This window comes from Perognathus longimembris, chromosome 11 (assembly GCF_023159225.1).
Source record: "Perognathus longimembris pacificus isolate PPM17 chromosome 11, ASM2315922v1, whole genome shotgun sequence".
NCBI classification, from domain to species: Eukaryota; Metazoa; Chordata; class Mammalia; order Rodentia; family Heteromyidae; genus Perognathus; species Perognathus longimembris.
In genome coordinates, this window is record NC_063171.1 from 61,351,398 (window position 1) to 61,368,507 (window position 17,110).

General features: G+C 58.3%; 1 protein-coding gene across 3 annotated transcripts in view; it reads left to right on the forward strand.

The window, feature by feature from the left end:
• The first annotated feature begins 1,060 nt into the window (after nt 1-1,060).
• Kif21b (kinesin family member 21B) overlaps nt 1,061-17,110 on the forward strand; it is a 45,555-nt gene continuing 29,505 nt past the window's right edge. For all 3 annotated transcript variants that reach the window (XM_048357430.1, XM_048357431.1, XM_048357432.1), the window contains exons 1-3: nt 1,061-1,177; nt 15,647-15,869; nt 16,137-16,319. In XM_048357430.1, coding sequence (XP_048213387.1) covers nt 1,137-1,177; nt 15,647-15,869; nt 16,137-16,319 — 447 coding nt within the window. In that variant the 5' untranslated portion in view covers nt 1,061-1,136. The remainder of the gene's footprint in view (nt 1,178-15,646; nt 15,870-16,136; nt 16,320-17,110) is intronic.

Here is a 17,110-nt window from a genome sequence, read left to right on the forward strand (position 1 = left end):
GCCCACACTGACCCTCTGACCCCGCCCCCCCCCCACCGCTGCCACAAGGGGCAGAGTGTGAACCAAGGCCCGTGGGGCAGGAAGGTTAACGGGCTGGGGGTCTAGCCGTGGATGGTGGGGGGGGGGCGGTCTGGGCGAGGAGCCTGGCCGGGAATCCACTAGACGTTGCTGGGCGGAGGTGGGGGAATTTACTTCAGGCAAAGAATCCCCTTCAAGAAAGACCGGCGAGTTTACAGGAACCAAGGCCGGAGGGAAGCCCGTCCCGGCCTTTTGGAAGCACGAACCGCTCGGGTGGCGGCGGTGGGTGAGCAGCGTTGAGAGCGGAGCGGGTTCGGCCCCGCCCGGGAGGCCAGGGCCCTTCCCCGGGCTCCGCCACTCACTCGCGGCGTGACCTTGTGGCTCGTGCCCTCTCGGCGGCGTCGGGTCCCGCCGAGGCTGCGGGTCCGCGCCTTCGAGGGCCGCGCCGCTTCTGGAGACCCGCGCGTGCCGCTGCCCCCCGCTCCACCATCCCGCCCGCCGCCCGCCCATCCGGCCCGCCCCCGCCCCCCAAGCTATCCACCCCCCGGACGCGAGCCAAGAGGTCCCTTTAAAGGCGCAAGTCCCGCCCCCAGGGGCCCGTCCGGGTCTTCTATTGGTAGCCCCGAGGAGGGGCGTGGCCGGAGCGGGCTCTGCCGGGCCCGGGGGCGGAGCCTGTCCGGGTCTTCTATTGGTGGCCCCGAGGGGGGGCGTGGCCGGAGCGGGCTCGGCCGGGCCCGGGGGCGGAGCCTGTGTCCGGGTCGGCCCCCGCCCCCTTTGTTCGCGCGGCGGCGGGAGGCGGCGGCGGCGGCGGCGGGGCGGGAGGTGTGTGCGCGCGTGTGCCGCGCGGTGGGAGCGGCGGGGCGCGCAGCCGGCTGTCAGCGAGCTCTGCGCCGCCGCCGCTGCCCGCCGCCCGCCGCCGCCCGCCCGCCCGCCCTGAGGGGGCCGGCCGCGGGGGGAGCCCCTCTGCTGGTCTCCGGTGAAGCATGTCACCTTCAGCCTCCGCGGGAGCCGTCGTCAGCCGCGCCCGCGCCCGCGCCGCCTGCGGCCGCTGCCCCCCCGGACCCTGGCCCCGGGACCCCCGCCCCTGATCCCCGTCGGGACGCGAGCGCCTGGGCACCATGGCCGGCCAGGGGGACTGCTGCGTCAAGGTGGCCGTCAGGTAAGGGCGGGCTGGCGGCGGGGCACGGGTGCGCGCGAGCGCCGAGGACGCCCGGGCTTTGTCCTGCGGGGTGGGCTCGGCGCGGGGGGGCGCGCGGGCACCGCTCGAACCCGAGCCCGCGATCCCGGAGGAGGCGCCGGCCCGGGCCGGGCGGGAGGGCGCCGCGCGCTGGCCCGGCTGCCGCGGGGTGGGCGGGGGGGGGGGGTGGAGAACGGCGGCCCTGCCGACGGCTGGAAGGTGGCTTTGTTTGGGTGGTAATTTCGGGCCCCTCTGGGGAGCCCTTAATGATCAGAAAATCGAATAAACAAGGAAATCCGGTATTTCACACCCAGCCCTGGCCCAGGCTGAAGCGTCTGTGCGTTTCCTTTTCGCCTCTACCACGAGGCTGCTGTCTCATAACGGGGTGCTGGAGGGGAAATCCACACCCCCCCACCCCCTTACAATCTATCCCAGCTAGTTAGTTCTGGGCGTTTGATCCATCTAGCCAAGGCAGCCCAGCATCCTGAGAGCGCGTTCTGCAGACAAAGATCTGCTGTAGGACCCACGGAAGGGCTGGCATGGTGCCTTGGCTTTTGGAGAGAACCCTGCTGATCCTGCCCGGGGCCTGCCGGTCCTGCTGGTCCTGCTGGGGGCCAGGAGGGAGGGAGGAAGCCGTGTGTCTCAGAGGACACTGCCTCTGACACGGAGACGGAGGCAGTGACAGTGATGTCCTGTCACTCAGGTGGAGCTGAGCAAGTGGAGGAGGAGGGCTGCGGTTGCCTTATCTGGGGTTCCATTGCCCACACGGCCTTGAGACTTGAGGGGGTTCTCCGGGAAGGCCTCATTGCAGGGAGTGGACTGGCCTGGGTGGGTTCTGTTGGGCGGGGACACACAGAGGTGCAGAGGCAGGAAACACTGCAAAGTTAAACCATCTGTGTTCTTTGTGCTGGGTAGAGCAGCTTCACACCGCACCATCCCTCCTGTTTCTGTTTGGGGGTTTTCTCTTCCACAGGGGGATAGTGGGAGAGAGTACCAGCCTGGAACTGGCCATCGAGGCAGGGAGAGGGAGGGAGAGCTCTGTCTCTGTTTCAGCCTTGGATGATGGGGGGAGAGGGAGTGTTCCAGGGTGAGGTGGGTCTCTGAGACAGGTCTCCAGATCCCCTGAGTCAAGGTGACCTAGATTCCAGCGGTCCTTAGAAGTTGCTTCTATACACAGTCAAAGAAGGCAGTGGACAAGCTGCCATTTCTGCCCCCAGGACAGATGTCCCCAGCCACCTGGCCGACAGAGACAGGCACAACGGCTTATGACAGCTCTGGGATTGAGGGCGGGAGATTGGGGGATCCCCACTCCCAACCCACCCCTCAGAACATCACTGAAGGCCCCCCACTTCTGCACCCCAGGAAGCACTCAGAGCATCTCTTGAGCTCAGTTTTCCTGGCACCAAACAGCCTGAGACAAAGAGGAGCCCGGCAGGCAGGTGCCTGGTGGGCTGGTGGGGTGGGGTCAGGCTGCTCCAGGGGCTGACACAGCAGCTAGGAAGTCTTGGATGTCGAGGGAGGGAGGGAGGGGGAGAGAGAGAGGTGCTTGGGTGAGAAATGTAAATGTGGCATCTACTGCAGATGAGGATCCGGGGACCATAAAAGGGAAATGAAGCTCTTACCCCCACCGGGTGTGAAGCAAGGCTAGGAAAGAAGGGGCCGAGTGCCCCGTCTGTGGGGGCTTTCCTTTAGACTCCATCTTGGAGGAGAGAGACAAACAAAGGACCTCTGCCACCTCTGCTCAGGGTCCCCCAGACCAGACCTAGCACGGTGAAATGTGGAGGTACCAGCTGGGGAGCCCCGGGGGGTGGACACCTGCGTAGAGAGTGAGGACATCTGCTGTGACCTTTCCATCCCCCCCACCAGAAGGTTCCTGGGACCCTTTCTACGGTGACAGGAGGGTGCCTGCCTTCTCCATTGGGTTTTGGGGTGATCTTTCCCGTCTGAGTTGCTGATCTGGATGGAGGCTAGGGGGACTGGAGCATCTGAAGGTGAGAGCCCTGCCCACTCCTCCCCTGAGCTCTGGACTCCAGCTCCGCGTGATAGTCTAGCCTGGCACACGCCAGAGCTCAATGCGCACAGCCCGCTGGGGAAGGCAGACAATGCCTGGACAGAACCCAGTTTCTAATCAGAGAGCTGAGAGTAGGATTGGGTTGGAGCTGTGGCGGGGAGCCGGGGCAGATGTGACCAGCTGCAAGGGGACTTCTCCCTGCTTTTGCGTCTCCTTCCGTCCCCCACCCCCAAACATCACTGGTCCCGCTGAGAAGTCTGGGTTTGGGGTGCGTGTATGAGAAGGGCTAAGGATCTAGGATGGACCTTTAACAGCCCCAGGACTCACTACCTCAGGCAACTGCTTTTCAGCCATCCTGAAAATTCTTTCCACCTGAAATACTTGCTGAATTCCCTTGAGGGCAGAGGTGGACCTTGGAGTCCGGCTGTTTAGAGAGGCAAGCAGGGAGTCTAACGTATGTGTTAGGGAGAGAGCGGCTCAGGCTCTTAGACAGGAGAGAAATGCCAGAGCCGGGGCTCTTGGCCTCTAATCTAGAATGAAGATCAAAGCTGGCTATCTACAAAATGCTGCTGGGAAGGCCTGGCCTCTGAGAACCCATAGGAGGACCTGGAGTTTCGAGATTAGGGGACAGGAGCTAGGTATGAGCAGCCCCCCACAAGGCACACAACCCCCCCTTCCTGCCCCCGCCAGGTTTGCTAGGTAAAGTCTGGTCCATCTGTTCCTGAACTCAGCTTTGCACTAGAGTCCCAGGCCAGCCTTCCCTGTCCTGTGTCCCTTTATCCTTTAATCCTCGTGTATTATACTATGTGGACTCTGTGCTTCCTGGCCTTTACCTGGAGGAGGGGAGGGGGGAGGATGGGCAGCAAAGCTAGAAAGAGGAGAGGTTTAAGCTGCGACCTGCCCCCAGCTGCAGAAACACAGGCCTCCTGACAAATCGGGGGAGGGGGGTGGCTGTTAAGAAACACAAGTTGGCAAAGCTGAAATTGGGGAAGGAAGCCAAGTCATGTGGTGAGTTTATTTAAGACCCTTTTAAGCCCCCAGCCCTGAGGATCCCCCCCACCCACCAGGGGAGCCCTTAGAGTTGCCTAGCCCCCTCCCCCCTTATCTCTGCCTGGCTTCTCAAAGCTTCCTTCCGCTAGTCTGTGGGGGAAGGAGAGGGGGAGGGGGAGGGGCCTTGGTCTGCCCACATCCATTAGTTTAAACTAGAGTGGGGAAGGGATTGGGGTAAGCGCAGGCCTGGGACCCCAGGGACAGTGATAGGCAGGCCCATGCCTCCTCCCACTGGGGTTCCTTCGTTCTCAGCGAGTCTGAAATCATGGTCCATGCCTGTCAATTTTGAATTGAGAGCATTGGGGAGGAGAGGGAAAGGGGGGGGGGCGCCGAGAAAGACACAGAGAGAGAGAATGTGGGAGGGGGGAGAGGAAAAGAGGGAGAGAAAGAGAAATTGTGGACCTAGGCATGTTTTCAGGAGCCCAAAGCCAGACAATGCCATTTAATACCAGTTGTGTCTATGTTGTCCAGTTTATAGACCTGGGAAACTGAGGCCCAAACCAGAACCTTGTGCAGGCTGTGGTGGGGACTTAGGAGCCTTGGTGGCCTCCTGCTGTAAAAACAGGGCTTACGTCACCACAAGGAAGTGGAGTATAGTAACCACAGGCCCCGGAAACTGCCTCTCTCCTCCACCCCGCCGCCCTGCTGCCCTGCTGCCCTGCTGAATTGGACCTCAGCTTTTGTAAGCCTCCAGTGGAGAGAAGGAGGGGCTGGGCTAGGGAAATAATGAGGGTGACACCTGCCTGGTAGCAAAGGGCAGGGCTGGAGCCAACGTCATTCATCTAGTCAGTGGGTCAGCTGGCTCCCTCCCTGTAAGTCTTTCTGGATCTCAGTTCTACCCACTGGGAATGGGAATCCCTGGTGTGTTGGTTTGTACAGAGTAGTGGAAATGGAGAAAGTTGAGAGTGTAATATGGAGGTCAGATCTGGCCAGCGCCATTATTGGCTGTTGAGGGGTGTCAGATTGACTCCATCTCAGACTAGTTAAAGAGTGCAGAAGCTGGGCTGGGAATATGGCCTAGTGGCAAGAGTGCTTGCCTCCTACACATGAAGCTCTTGGTTCAATTCCCCAGCACCACATATACAGAAAAATGGCCAGAAGTGGCGCTGCGGCTCAAGTGGCAGAGTGCTAGCCTTGAGCAAAAAGAAGCCAGGGACAGTGCTCAGGCCCTGAGTCCAAGGCCCAGGACTGGCCAAAAAAAAAACACACAAAAAAACAAGAGTGCAGAAGCTGACTCCCATCTCCACTGTCTCCCCGCCCCTGAGCTATAGGGTCATGTCCCTCCCTTCTGCTCGGGATCCCAGGAAGATTGCCCCTCTCTGTAAACAGTAGTCTCCCCCCCCCCATCTGTGTGACAATTCTAACTAGACTGATAGGTTGGTTCAAGCAGATACTATGAGGCAGATTGTTACCCCATTGGCCACCTGCGTGTGACCTGGCATGCTCTATAAGTGTTATAACCTCATTGGCCACCTGCGTGTGGCAAGGTTGACCATGTGATACTTTTAGCATCTTGTCTTGAAGGGTGTGCCTGGATCCCTACAGGAAGGGAAGTCCCATCTCCAGGTAATGGAGTTCCTGAATTCCAAGAGATGGGTGGGCACATGGCCTATAGGTTACTGAACCTGTCAGTCAAGTGCTTGGGACTGGGGAGTTTCCTGTGACCCAGCCCCCTGACCTGACCCTAAGTAGGGGCAGGCCAGCTCAGGCACCATTATGCTATGCCACATGTTTGAATCTGGCATCTCATCCCCATGGTGTCCCAAGTCAGCTCTCCACTGGAGTTGGTACTTAGAAATCTTCCGGAAGTAAGTCTCTGTGCCGCTGTCCTGTTTTGTGTTACATGTTTTTCTGAAACCTGGGATCGATCCATCTGGAACTTCCCCAATAAATCCATCTTTTTTACTCGAGACTGTCTCTGAGTGGTGGACTCTTGGAGGGATGGGGAATCCCCTCCCTTGAACCCCATTACAGAGAGCATGTAAATAGTACCTGGAGGGAACAACACACAGGCGGGACTACTAAGGAATGGATAAAATATTTAAATGAAAAGTGTTGACAAGGGCTGGGGATATGGCCTAGTGGCAAGAGCGCTTGCCTCTTATACATGAAGCCCTCGGTTCGATTCCCCAGCACCACATATACAGAAAAATGGCCAGAAGTGGCGCTGCGGCTCAAGTGGCAGAGTGCTAGCCTTGAGCAAAAAGAAACCAGTGACAGTGCTCAGGCCCTGAGTGCAAGGCCCAGGACTGGCAAAAAAAAAAAAAAGTGTTGACAAAAATGAGCCCTAAATTAAACGTACACAGAGGTATCTCTGTGGTTGAAGATGTGGTGAACTGTAAAAGGGTCTCAACTCTAGCCTACTTTGTTTAGGGCAGCACAACACGGTGTGGTGGGAAGGAAACCGGTCTAGGAGGCGGCCACGCACATGGACTGACTTCATTCTTCCTCTGTGCCAGACATTGAGCCCATGCTGTCCCCCAAGCCCACCCATAACCGATGAGACCTCGAGGGTGCAGTTGAGCAGCCACGCAGGATGGCTGGTGGGGCGGGGGAGGGATCTGAACTCAGGGCCTCTCCTCTCCGGCACGTGCGCTTCTCTCCTACCTTGCCAGCAGCTGCTCCGAGTTTCTCCAAAGGCTTTACTACCTCGCTGTAACATGAAAGGGAACGTGGCAAGGGCATGTGGCGTGGCCATAGATGTGTGGCAGGGGGTGAAGCTACCCGACTTGGTCTTAGGGGGTCACTTGGTTGATGGCCACCACCGTGGTCCTTTTGTGTTTGAAAGCTCCTTCCTTCCCTTCACCCTCCCTTTTTTAGATCCCCACATCTGTCTCCTTGGCAGCTCTCTAGTAAAGGGAGTTTGGCGGGGGGGGGGGGGGGGGGGGGGGGAGGGAGGGGAGAGGAGTAGGGGGCAACCATGACTCCTCTTGCAGCTGGTTTCCTCCCAAAGGTCAAAACCTCAGGTGTCCAGGGTCGCCCAGCCCTTCATTGTGCCCTCTGGACAGCAGCAGCACATGGAAAGCTTTCAAAAGAAAAGCAGCGTCTTCCCGCCCCTCCCCCTTAAACAGCTGGAGGAGGCGCTTGGAGGGGGGGCTGGGTTAGGCCTTGGCTGTCACGGAGGGGAGATCCTTTTGGGGGGGACAGGGTGGAGCTTTGTGAGGGGCTGGGTTTGGGGAGGACCGGAGCTTAGTACAATGGGCTATGAAGCCCGGCGCAGGTGGCAGCCTTTTGGCTGAAGTGGCCTATTCTCTTTACTTTATTTTGTTTTTTTATTTTTTTGCCAGTCCTGGGACTTGGGACTCGGGGCCTGAGCACTGTCCCTGGCTTCCTTTTTTGCTCAAGGCTAGCACTCTACCACTTGAGCCACAGCACCACTTCCGCTTTTTTCTATATATGTGGTGCAGAGGAATCGAACCCAGGGCTTCATGCATGCAAGGCGAGCACTGTGGCCTATTCTCTACAAGGCTCCTTCTTTGACCACCACAGTCCTGGGGTGTGGAAAGGAGAGCAAGCATAGTCACGATGCCTCTGTCTTCTGTGGTGATGCCTGCCTGTCCTTGCTGTAGGCTACGCTGGTCCTACCTGAGCATGTACACTGTGTAAGCCCAGGCTGACAGTGGGGACTGGGCACAGACTGGGGTGGTGGGGAGAACTCAGCCCTCCACAGTCCTCCAAAGCCAGCCAGCTGCCTGTTGCTCTGCATTCCTCAGCCCGGAGCGTCCCTAGGGCCCAGTCTCCACGAACGGATCCCCAGCAGATGTAGATGCTGTCACAGCTCTGGAGTGGGCTCTGGGATAAGCCTGTCTCCCGCCTCCCTGGAGGTCATGGGAAACCCCTGCCAGATGCCCCGTGATGGGGGTGGACAGTCGAGGGGCACTTCCCTGAACGGAGCTGGCCGTTCTTCCCAGGCCTCTGGAGGCCGAAGAGCCAACCCAGACCAGGGCGCTCAGGAAACTCCCAGGCCCACCAGGGCGAGCTGAGGGGCCTCTAGCTCAGAACAGCCCCGCCCCTTCCCTCAGCCTCTGGTCCACATTCCCCCCCCACCTCCCGCCCCGGGTCTGGTGGCTAGAGGAGGAGGTAAGGGCATTTGTCTCGCAGCCTGCTTACCGCTTCCTCTTCCATGCCCACTTTCCACCCTCTGCCCTGGGGGCCCCCCACGCATGCCACCCACCCTGGGTTGCTGCTGCTTGCCTGCCAGTGCCCGAGTGTGACCCAGAACTCATGGACCACTCAGTACTCTGAGATGAAGCGAGAGGAAGGTCAAGGACACCCCCTTAGGAGGATGTGGGGTCAAAACCCTGAACCCCATCCTTTGGGGGTAATGCTTCAAGGTCCCCTGGGAATTTCACGGCTTGTCCATGCCCCACGCCACGTGCTCAGGGGCAAAAGGAACATGGTCAAGGGCAAAAGCTACGCAGAAAGGTTGGCAGACCCCTTTCACCAAGTCTGCGAGGGCCTTGTAAACCCCTGCCCTTTAGCCCCAGTACAAAGCTGCTTAGGGGTTCCAAGCCAGCCCAGGCTGGGGGCAAGTCTAGGAGGCCTGGGGAAAGTGTGTGCAAGTGCGTGCATGTGTGTGTGTGTGTGTGCACGTGCACACTGTAGAGAGTTCTGCTAGCTTTGCCCCCCCTCCAACCTTCCTACTGCAGCTTAAAGGGTCAGCACCCCCGAAGTAGCTCTTGTCACCCTGATGGAGAGAAGACGGGGCTCTCTGCTAAGTCAGCTAAAACCCCTGGGTGTCTGGGAGCCAGACTCCCCTGGGAGAGCAGAGGTTTTGCTTCTAGCCTCCTTCCCCCGGGCTGGCAGGCTGCCAAGGGAGGAGGAGAAGAGGGTGCTCGCTGAAGTGGGGGTGTAGACATCCTCTCTGCTGCAGAGGAACGCCGCCTTCCTCTGGCCGTGGAGCAGCTCCATGCTTTGCTATGCCCAGCCTCAGCCTCCTTTAGCTACGGCACAGGGAAACTCGTTTCCCAGCAGGCTGCTGGTGGCACCGCCGGCAGCTGTCGGTGCGATCAGCCTGGACATTCTCGGAGGGGATCATTTTTCTCCCGCCCTGCTGCAGCATTGCTTGGTAAATGTGGCAGGATTGGACACGGGCAGGAATGGTTTGGATTTCATTTCTCCCATTACAAATCGTGTGACTTCGGGCTCACTTTGTGAGCCTTAGGAAACCCATGCCCCTCGCTTCACAGAGCGGTCAGCGCATTACCTGTGTCCGTGGGCGCGAGTGAGCTTGCCGTCCAGGCACGCAGTAGATGCTGGGTTTAGTCCTTTTCAAATAAGGCCTTGGGGTTAGGGAATGTACTGAAGAAGACAAGCCAGTTTTTCCAGAGGAATGACTGCTGAGGAAGAAGACTCCTCAGACCAACTCCTCCTCACCTCAGGCTCCCCTTTCCAGGGTTTAACAATGTCCCGTGGGCAGGAAGTTCTTTTGGCTAGCTTATCTAGCTTATCCCTCCGGCTGTAGCTTAAGTGTGCCCTACCGGTCACTGTTGGGGAAGAGCTGGCAGGTCACTACAGCAAAGCTATCCTGTGTGCTAGGGAAACTGGAGATCATGGGGTTCATCTCCGAGTCCCTTTCCTTTCCCTTGCACACGCAGAAGCACAGCCATGGACACACACTTTGGCCGCGGAGGATAGGGCAGCTTGGCTCTCTGCCCTGCCACCTGCGGTTGGAGCCAAGCATGTGAATTTGGGGCTGGGTACAAGGGGGGGGGGGTGGAGCTGAGGGCATCTTTGCTCTCCCTGCCCCCATAGGAACTTGGGTGCAAAACACCCCGAGACTGAACGATGATGAGCTTCCTGACTTTGCACTGTGCCTCTAGGCTTGGGGGACTCCTTTTCAGATTGAAGCCAGGCATTTGTGGTCCTCTTAGAGCAAAGAGCAGATACGCTTTTATCCCGTGGAGCTTTTGCAGAAGGGTCTCATGGTATTGGTTATTTTGGCCATCTGAGAGGTGAATCTAGTTCAGATTTCTGGTCTCTGGTATGAAAGCCTTTGAGATGGGGCCTGGGAGAGAGTATCTCAGCCTAGAGGTCCCCTGCGTGTACATCGCACGCAGGTGCAGGTGTGCTCACTCTCCCAGGCTCTCCTCTGGATAGAATCTTTCGGACTGATGGCCAGCAAAGGAGGTCTTTATGGACCATGCTCCTGTGTCAGCTACATGACCTTGAGCCAACTTACTTAATTTGCTGTGCCCCAAGAGGCGCACACCTGTCATCCTAGCTACTTAGGAGGCTGAGATCTGAGGATCAAGGTTTGAGGCCAGCCTGGGCAGACAGGAAGCTGGAAGTGGAGGTGTGGCTGAAGTGGTAGAGCACCAGCCTTGATCAAAAAAGCTAAGGCCCCAAGTTCGAGCTCCAGTACCAACACACACACACACACACACACACACACACACACATACACACACTACTCAACTGCTTTCTGAGCCCTCGTGTACGTTAGAGACAAAACTGCCCACCTTAGAACAAAGTGGCCCAATGTGATGACCTACGTGTGTCTAGCAAGAGGCAGTCTTGCTCCTGTGGTGGTTGTTAAGAGTACATGTACTTCTCAGGCGTGTAGTGGCTTCCAGCAAAAGGCAGGCATCAGGAATCAGATCATGCACCGTCTTTGTAAGAACTTTTCTTTGTAAGAACACTCTAGGATTTAGGAATATTTCTTGGCTCCTGTTCTGCCTCATCCATGAGAAGTAAGACTCAGCCTAGGACTGCTGTCTTGGAGGTCCCAGGATAAGATTTGGGGAGGGCAGGTGAGTCCAGAACCCTGGGAGGAACCTAGCCATCTGATTGGGTGGGACTGACTTCCCTTAGGTGGGCCAACCCTTAGGAGCCCATGGGCACTGGGTGGAGCTCCTGGGCTGGGGCGTGGCCTACTCTGAGCCGCGTTGCTACCGATGGGGTGGGGGGCGAGGCTGGACTCACCCTCCTCCCACTCCTAGACTCGTGAGGCTGGAGGTCAGGCTCCAACCACATGTCCGGATGTGCCAGTTGTTACCCTCTGTGGAGGGAGCTTCCTCTCCTTGGCCGTCCCTCTGCCTCCCCTGGGCTTGCCTCTCCCTGGTTTCCTTCCACCTCCTCCTCCTAGCAACTGCTGAGCTCAGCTCTTCCCCACCGCCCTGGGCTCTGGCTGGCTGCCTTTGTCTCCTGTCAGCGGGCACCAAGCTGGTGGGGGTGGCTCAGGAGGAGGGGGCTCCGCAGCTGCCCGCGCCTCCCCACATCACCCCAACCCCTGTCCAATTATAAGCAGAGGAAGCTCGGCAACCTCAGGCTGGTGCCAGATCCCGCCTCTAAAAAGCGGTGGGCCCTTTCAGCCTGCCGTTGAACCTGCGGGTTGCCAAGTGGCGAATAGGCAGGGTCTGTTCTGGGAGATCGGGGTGGGGGGAGCGCCTTCTGAGCCTGGGTTGTCCTGGCCCCCGGCCCCGCCTCTCTGCGGGATTGAGAAGGGATGGAGGGGGCGGCTGGAAGTGGTGGGGCCTCGGGACGGATCGGGCTGCTTTAGATTCAGAAGGGATCCAGATCTAGGGGGCCCGTGGCAGCTGGCCTGGGGGAAAGAGTTTGCCAGTTTGGTTGTTTTTGTTGTTTTGTTTTTTACTGGTTCTGGGGCTTGAACTCAGGGCTTGGGGCTCTGTCCCCGAGCCTCTCTCTCTATTCAAGGTTAGAGCTCTACCACTTGAGCCACAGGGCAACGTGGGGCTTTTTCTGAGCAGTCTATTGGAGAGGAGAGTGTCCCGGACTTTCTTTCCCCGGGCTGGCTTTGAATCGCCATCTTCAGCTATCAGCCTCCTTCGTAATTAGGATTACAGGCCGGAGCCACCGGCGCCCGGCTGCATTACGTTGTAATTGATCTTGATCATTGATTTTTCTTTTCTTGTCTTCTTAAATTCTGTCTGTGCGTGACAATGTTTCACTTACCCTTGTTGGTTGGGCTCCTAGGGCCCCAAGGGGTCATGGGAAGACCCCAAAGGCTCGCCCTGTACCCCACTTCTCAGGCTTCGGTGGGACTGGCTAGGCCTGTGCTTTTTGGAGACCAGTCTTCAGAAGTAATTCCATCCAGGGGAGGGCCAGGAGAAGAGGCTGCTGAGGAGAGGAGGAGAGTCAGTTCAATGTGAGGAGAGATGTCGATAACCTAGCCGGATGAAAACTCAGGCTGTGAGCGGGCAGAGGCTGGACAGGGACCCTGAGCTGGTCTCTGTCTGTTCCCCGTGGACCATGGGTTTGTACTTCTCCACAAGGCAAGGTGAGGGGGGGTGGGGAGCCCAGGAGGACTGACCAGTGTCTCCTGCCGCTAGGCTGTATATCCTGAAAGGCAGGGCAGCCCAGTGCCCAGGTGGGCAGTGTGCGGGTGGACATGTGCTCCTTCCGGAGGAAGCTCGGCCAGTGGCGCTGGGGAGGAACTTCCCTTCACCGCTTGGGGACAGAGCCAGCCAGAGACGCAGACTCAGGGCCGGCTCCTGGCGCCACCGTCTTTATGTGAGTGACGTAAACCGCCTCAAGCCTCCACTTTCCTGTTCGAGGAATAGGGGTTGAAATTCCTAGCTCAGGGCGTCAGGTAAGTAGGGTCACCTGAGCAGGTGGCCTGGCCCAGCACTAACCCAGGGAATCTGCTTCTTTGCTTCGCATCCCCAGGCACTCAGCCTTCCTGGGACCGGCACCCCCTCCCTCTTCTACATCACTGGCTCTGGGAATTAGTAACTCATCCGGGGCCCATGGCCTCTTGTCTCCTGCTGGTATTTCTAGGTGACACTTGCTCATCCACCCACACCCTGGCAAAGCATCCTGGTGCTTAGAATGGGGCTCTGGCCCTAGACAACCCCATGTCAGGATGTGCTATGCCAACAAAGGGTCTCTGTGGGAAAGCCTGTCAGAACCCACAGCCCAGAGGAACCAACCCTCTTTCCCGCCCTTCCAGCCGGCCCCTCTGCCTGTAGCAGGCTCCTCGGGTGGTCTGGAGCCCCCGAAGAAGCCGCTCGCTGCCCGCTCCCCTCTCATTGAAGGGCTCTGGTAGAAGGGCCTACTCCCTCCCTCCCCCTCCACTCTCCAGGGATGCTGATTTGATTTCTCCCAATCGCCAGTGTTGCCATCTGCCTGCGGTAATTAAATGGTATTTGAACTGGATCCAGAAATCCCATCACAGACCGCCACGTGCTGGGGAGGGTGTCCTCGGAAGCTAGGCTTGCCCGTGTAGATCGAGGGTCCTCAGAGGCTGCCCGGGCAGGACTCGGGTTCCACCTGTGTATACTTCATGGCCCTGGGAGGAAGTGACTTGCTCTTACGCCCCACAGGCGCAGGCTAGAGCTCCAGATTCCTGCCCCCTGTTCAGTGCCAAACCCCCTCTTTGCAGCTACTCCCTGTGCTGTCCCCCCCGTTCCTATCCCCGGGATCTCTGAGTCCTGATCCTTGGAGGCAATCGTCTAAAGAACTCTCCCACCGGGCAGCGTCTGCCTGCGCTCACATTGGCTCCCCCGTGTCTGTGATTCTGGGTGACCCCATCCCAGTTTCCTCATCTGTCAGTGAAGCGCGCGTAGTAACCTCGCGGGGTGGTTGCGGGGTCAAGAGCTACAGGAGTCAGCACGTGGGCGCGATCCAGGCCGCCGTCCAGGGAGAGCCTAGGGTGTGTCAGCTGCCGTGATCAAGGCTGAGGCAGAGAAGTCTGTGCGGGAGGCTGCTGGCCCTGAGGTCTGGTGTGGAGGTCGGGGTGTCCAGAGGAGGCAAGTGAGGATCCGCTCCAGTGATAGGGGAGCGTGGTGGAGGGGGTGAATCGGATTGATACACATTGTATGCATCTGTGGACGTGTCACATAAAACCCCCGAATACAACCAATTCATGCTAATAACGTGGGGGGGGGGGGGCTACCATTCCCAGTCACAAACCACTTCTGGAGGAAGCCCGAGAAGCTGGCTTCGCATGTCAGCCTGGCCCGGAACACCTGGCCGAAGCTCGGACTAGCTTCCTTGGGTTTCTTTGCTTTCGGGGAGAGCCGTTTACCCCTGAGGACCTGTACATGCCTCAGAGGAATATTTCTAAAGAAAGCCAGACGGATCCTTGTGTGCGAAACTGGACTAGCTTACCACCACCCCCCCCCCACCACCTCGAGATTTCTACCTCCCCAAGGCAAGTGCAGGCTAACTAGCTCAGGTGAGCACCAGCCGAACTAGCCTGCAGCTCTAAGAGAGCGGGGGCCCGGGGCAGCCCAGGACAGACACCGGATGGTGACTTGGAGGCCCCGGGCTCTATGGCCGGGCGCCTCTGGGCCCTGGGTGGGTGCTGGCTGAGCCTCTCATTCCTTTCTTCCCTTGGTAAATGTTGGCTTAGTGAGAGGACCCTGACAAGCGGCTCATTGTGAGAGGACTGGGCTGACAGGGCTGGCTTGTGTGAGCCCATGGGCATTGGAACCCCACCCCCACCTCTGGCTTTACAGCGCTTGGGGTGCTTTCTGTGAATCCCTGCACACGCATGCTCACTGGCTCCTGTTTGGTTGCCATGGGGACCTCGTCATGGTGATGCTGCTTACAGAGGGAGGAAGGGGTGGCTGGATGGAGATAGTTCTGCCCATGGCTGGCTCTTCCACTCCATCTTGATGCCACTTTCTCTTCTCCGTAGGAGAGAGCCTGCCTGCCAGGGTCCGGGATGTGGGCCCACCCTGTGGGCCAAATGGGCTTGATGTTCATTCTAGTTGTGTCCACTTGACCTGGGCTGCCAAGATTGTGCCTGATCTGGCCCCTGGACTCCTAGGAGGAACCAAGCCTTGTGTGTGAGGCTGCCGGCAGTGTCTGGCATCGGGGAAGGGGGCTGCTGCCATGGAGGAACCTTGCAGTCCACACGGCCTGGGTAAAGGTTCTGACCTCTAAAACTTGGCCTTGCCTCAGGGGAATGTGTGGAGAGCCATGGAGAGCTGCCAAGCCTGTCCCTTTCTTCCCCAATTCCAGCCCTGAGCTTTGTCTCCCTAGAGCAAGTGAGCTGTCTTCTTTCTCTGCTCAGAGTGACACTAATTCCCAGGACCCTGGTCCAGCTAGGAGTATATGCTTTCGTGTCCCATAGGCTTGGGTTTGGCTCTGTCACTTCGCATTGTACAACGGTGGTCAAATCACTTAAATGTTCTTAGCCTCTGTTTTAAAATTAAGCCAGTAGGAGCCACCTCTCGGATTTATATATAGTGAAGAATACATGAGTTGATTTGTGAAAAAATAACATACTGCAGATTCACTATACACCGAGTGCTTGATAAATGTGAGCAGCTGCTGGTATTTGGGTGTTGGTGTTGTAACTGTTTCATCTCCATAACTGTCCTCTGGGTGTGGCAGGAGAAGCATTGGGGTAATGTGTGCAGGGGCGTGCACCCCCATCCTTCCAGTTGGGACTGATCCAGGTCTCTTCCCATCCTGGACAGGATTCGGCCCCAGCTGTCGAAGGAGAAAATTGAAGGCTGTCATATTTGTACCTCTGTCACCCCGGGGGAGCCCCAGGTCCTGCTGGGGAAGGACAAGGCCTTCACCTATGACTTTGTCTTCGACCTGGACACCTGGCAGGAACAGATCTATTCGACCTGTGTGAGCAAGCTCATTGAGGGCTGCTTCGAGGGCTACAATGCTACAGTGCTGGCCTACGGGCAGGTGAGCCCACCCGCCCCACCAATGCCCCCCCCCGCCATGTTTGTTTGGTCCCTCCTCCCCATCTGATGGAGCAGTAGATATAGTTGCCCTGTTTGATCTGTGGTCTGGGGATGGGGATGGCTAACAGGGTGAGCGCTGTCATTACAGCCTTTCTTGGGGGTGGCTTTGGGACAAGCTGGGCAGGGAACGTGGCCAGAGGTAGAGGGGTGAGGGGACCTGGTTCAAGGCTAGCTGGGCAGCACCTCTGTTGCATCTTGGCGCATGCAGACAGGGGCCGGCAAGACGTACACCATGGGCACTGGCTTTGACACGGCGATGGCGGAGGAGGAGCAGGGCATCATCCCCAGAGCCATCGCGCATCTCTTCCGGGGCATCACGGAACGCAAGCAGCGAGCACAGGAGCAGGGCGTGACTGGGCCTGAGTTCAAAGTCAGCGCTCAGTTTCTGGAGGTATTGTGGCCTCGTATGGGGTGCCGGAGGGAGATGGGATGGAAAACATGACCATGAAAGCTGGGGTCTCTTCCTGTACAGCAGAAGGAGCCCAGGGAGTCACGAGGGCACCCGCAGCTCATAAGCTCCCTGTTTCCGGAAGTATCCAAGCAAGGGCCGGAGGATCATGTGTTAGGCCCCCTCAGTCTGTGCCTGGCATCATCAGATGGGTGCTGGAGTCATGACCTATGACCTTGGGTCCTGACGGATTCTAGCTCTGACCTCCTGTAGTTCTGTGGCCTTAAGCCACAGAGTCTTATCTGCAAAATGGGGTGACTGTCTACTTCCTTAAGGGTCGAAGGTCACTCTAAAGCTGTGCCTGGCATGGAGTGGCCCTCTGGCTCTCCCCCCTCTTCCTGATGCTCACTGGGCCTCTCTAATCCTCCAAGCCCCCTCCCTGACTGTCCCTTAGGAGTTTTGGTGTTTTCTAGCCCTCTGAGTCTTCTTGGACCCCAGGACAGAAAGATCCTCCAGTTTCTGGGAGGGTGCCAGCCTAGAATTGCACCAACCTGGGACTTAAGGGCTGGAGGAGGGGGATCTCAGGGCTCCTTGATACCTAGGCTTTTCTGAGCCCTCGTTCAGGAGCTCCCCCTGTGAAGGGTCTCTGGGAAGGCCGCTAGGGAGGCAAGCCGGCCCCAGTAAGAGCCTGGGACACTGGGTTAGGCGGCTCTGACTCTCAGTGTCTACCGCCCCTAACCCCAGGATCCCACCTCTGAGCTCTCACCACCAAAGCCTGGGTGGGGTTCTCACTG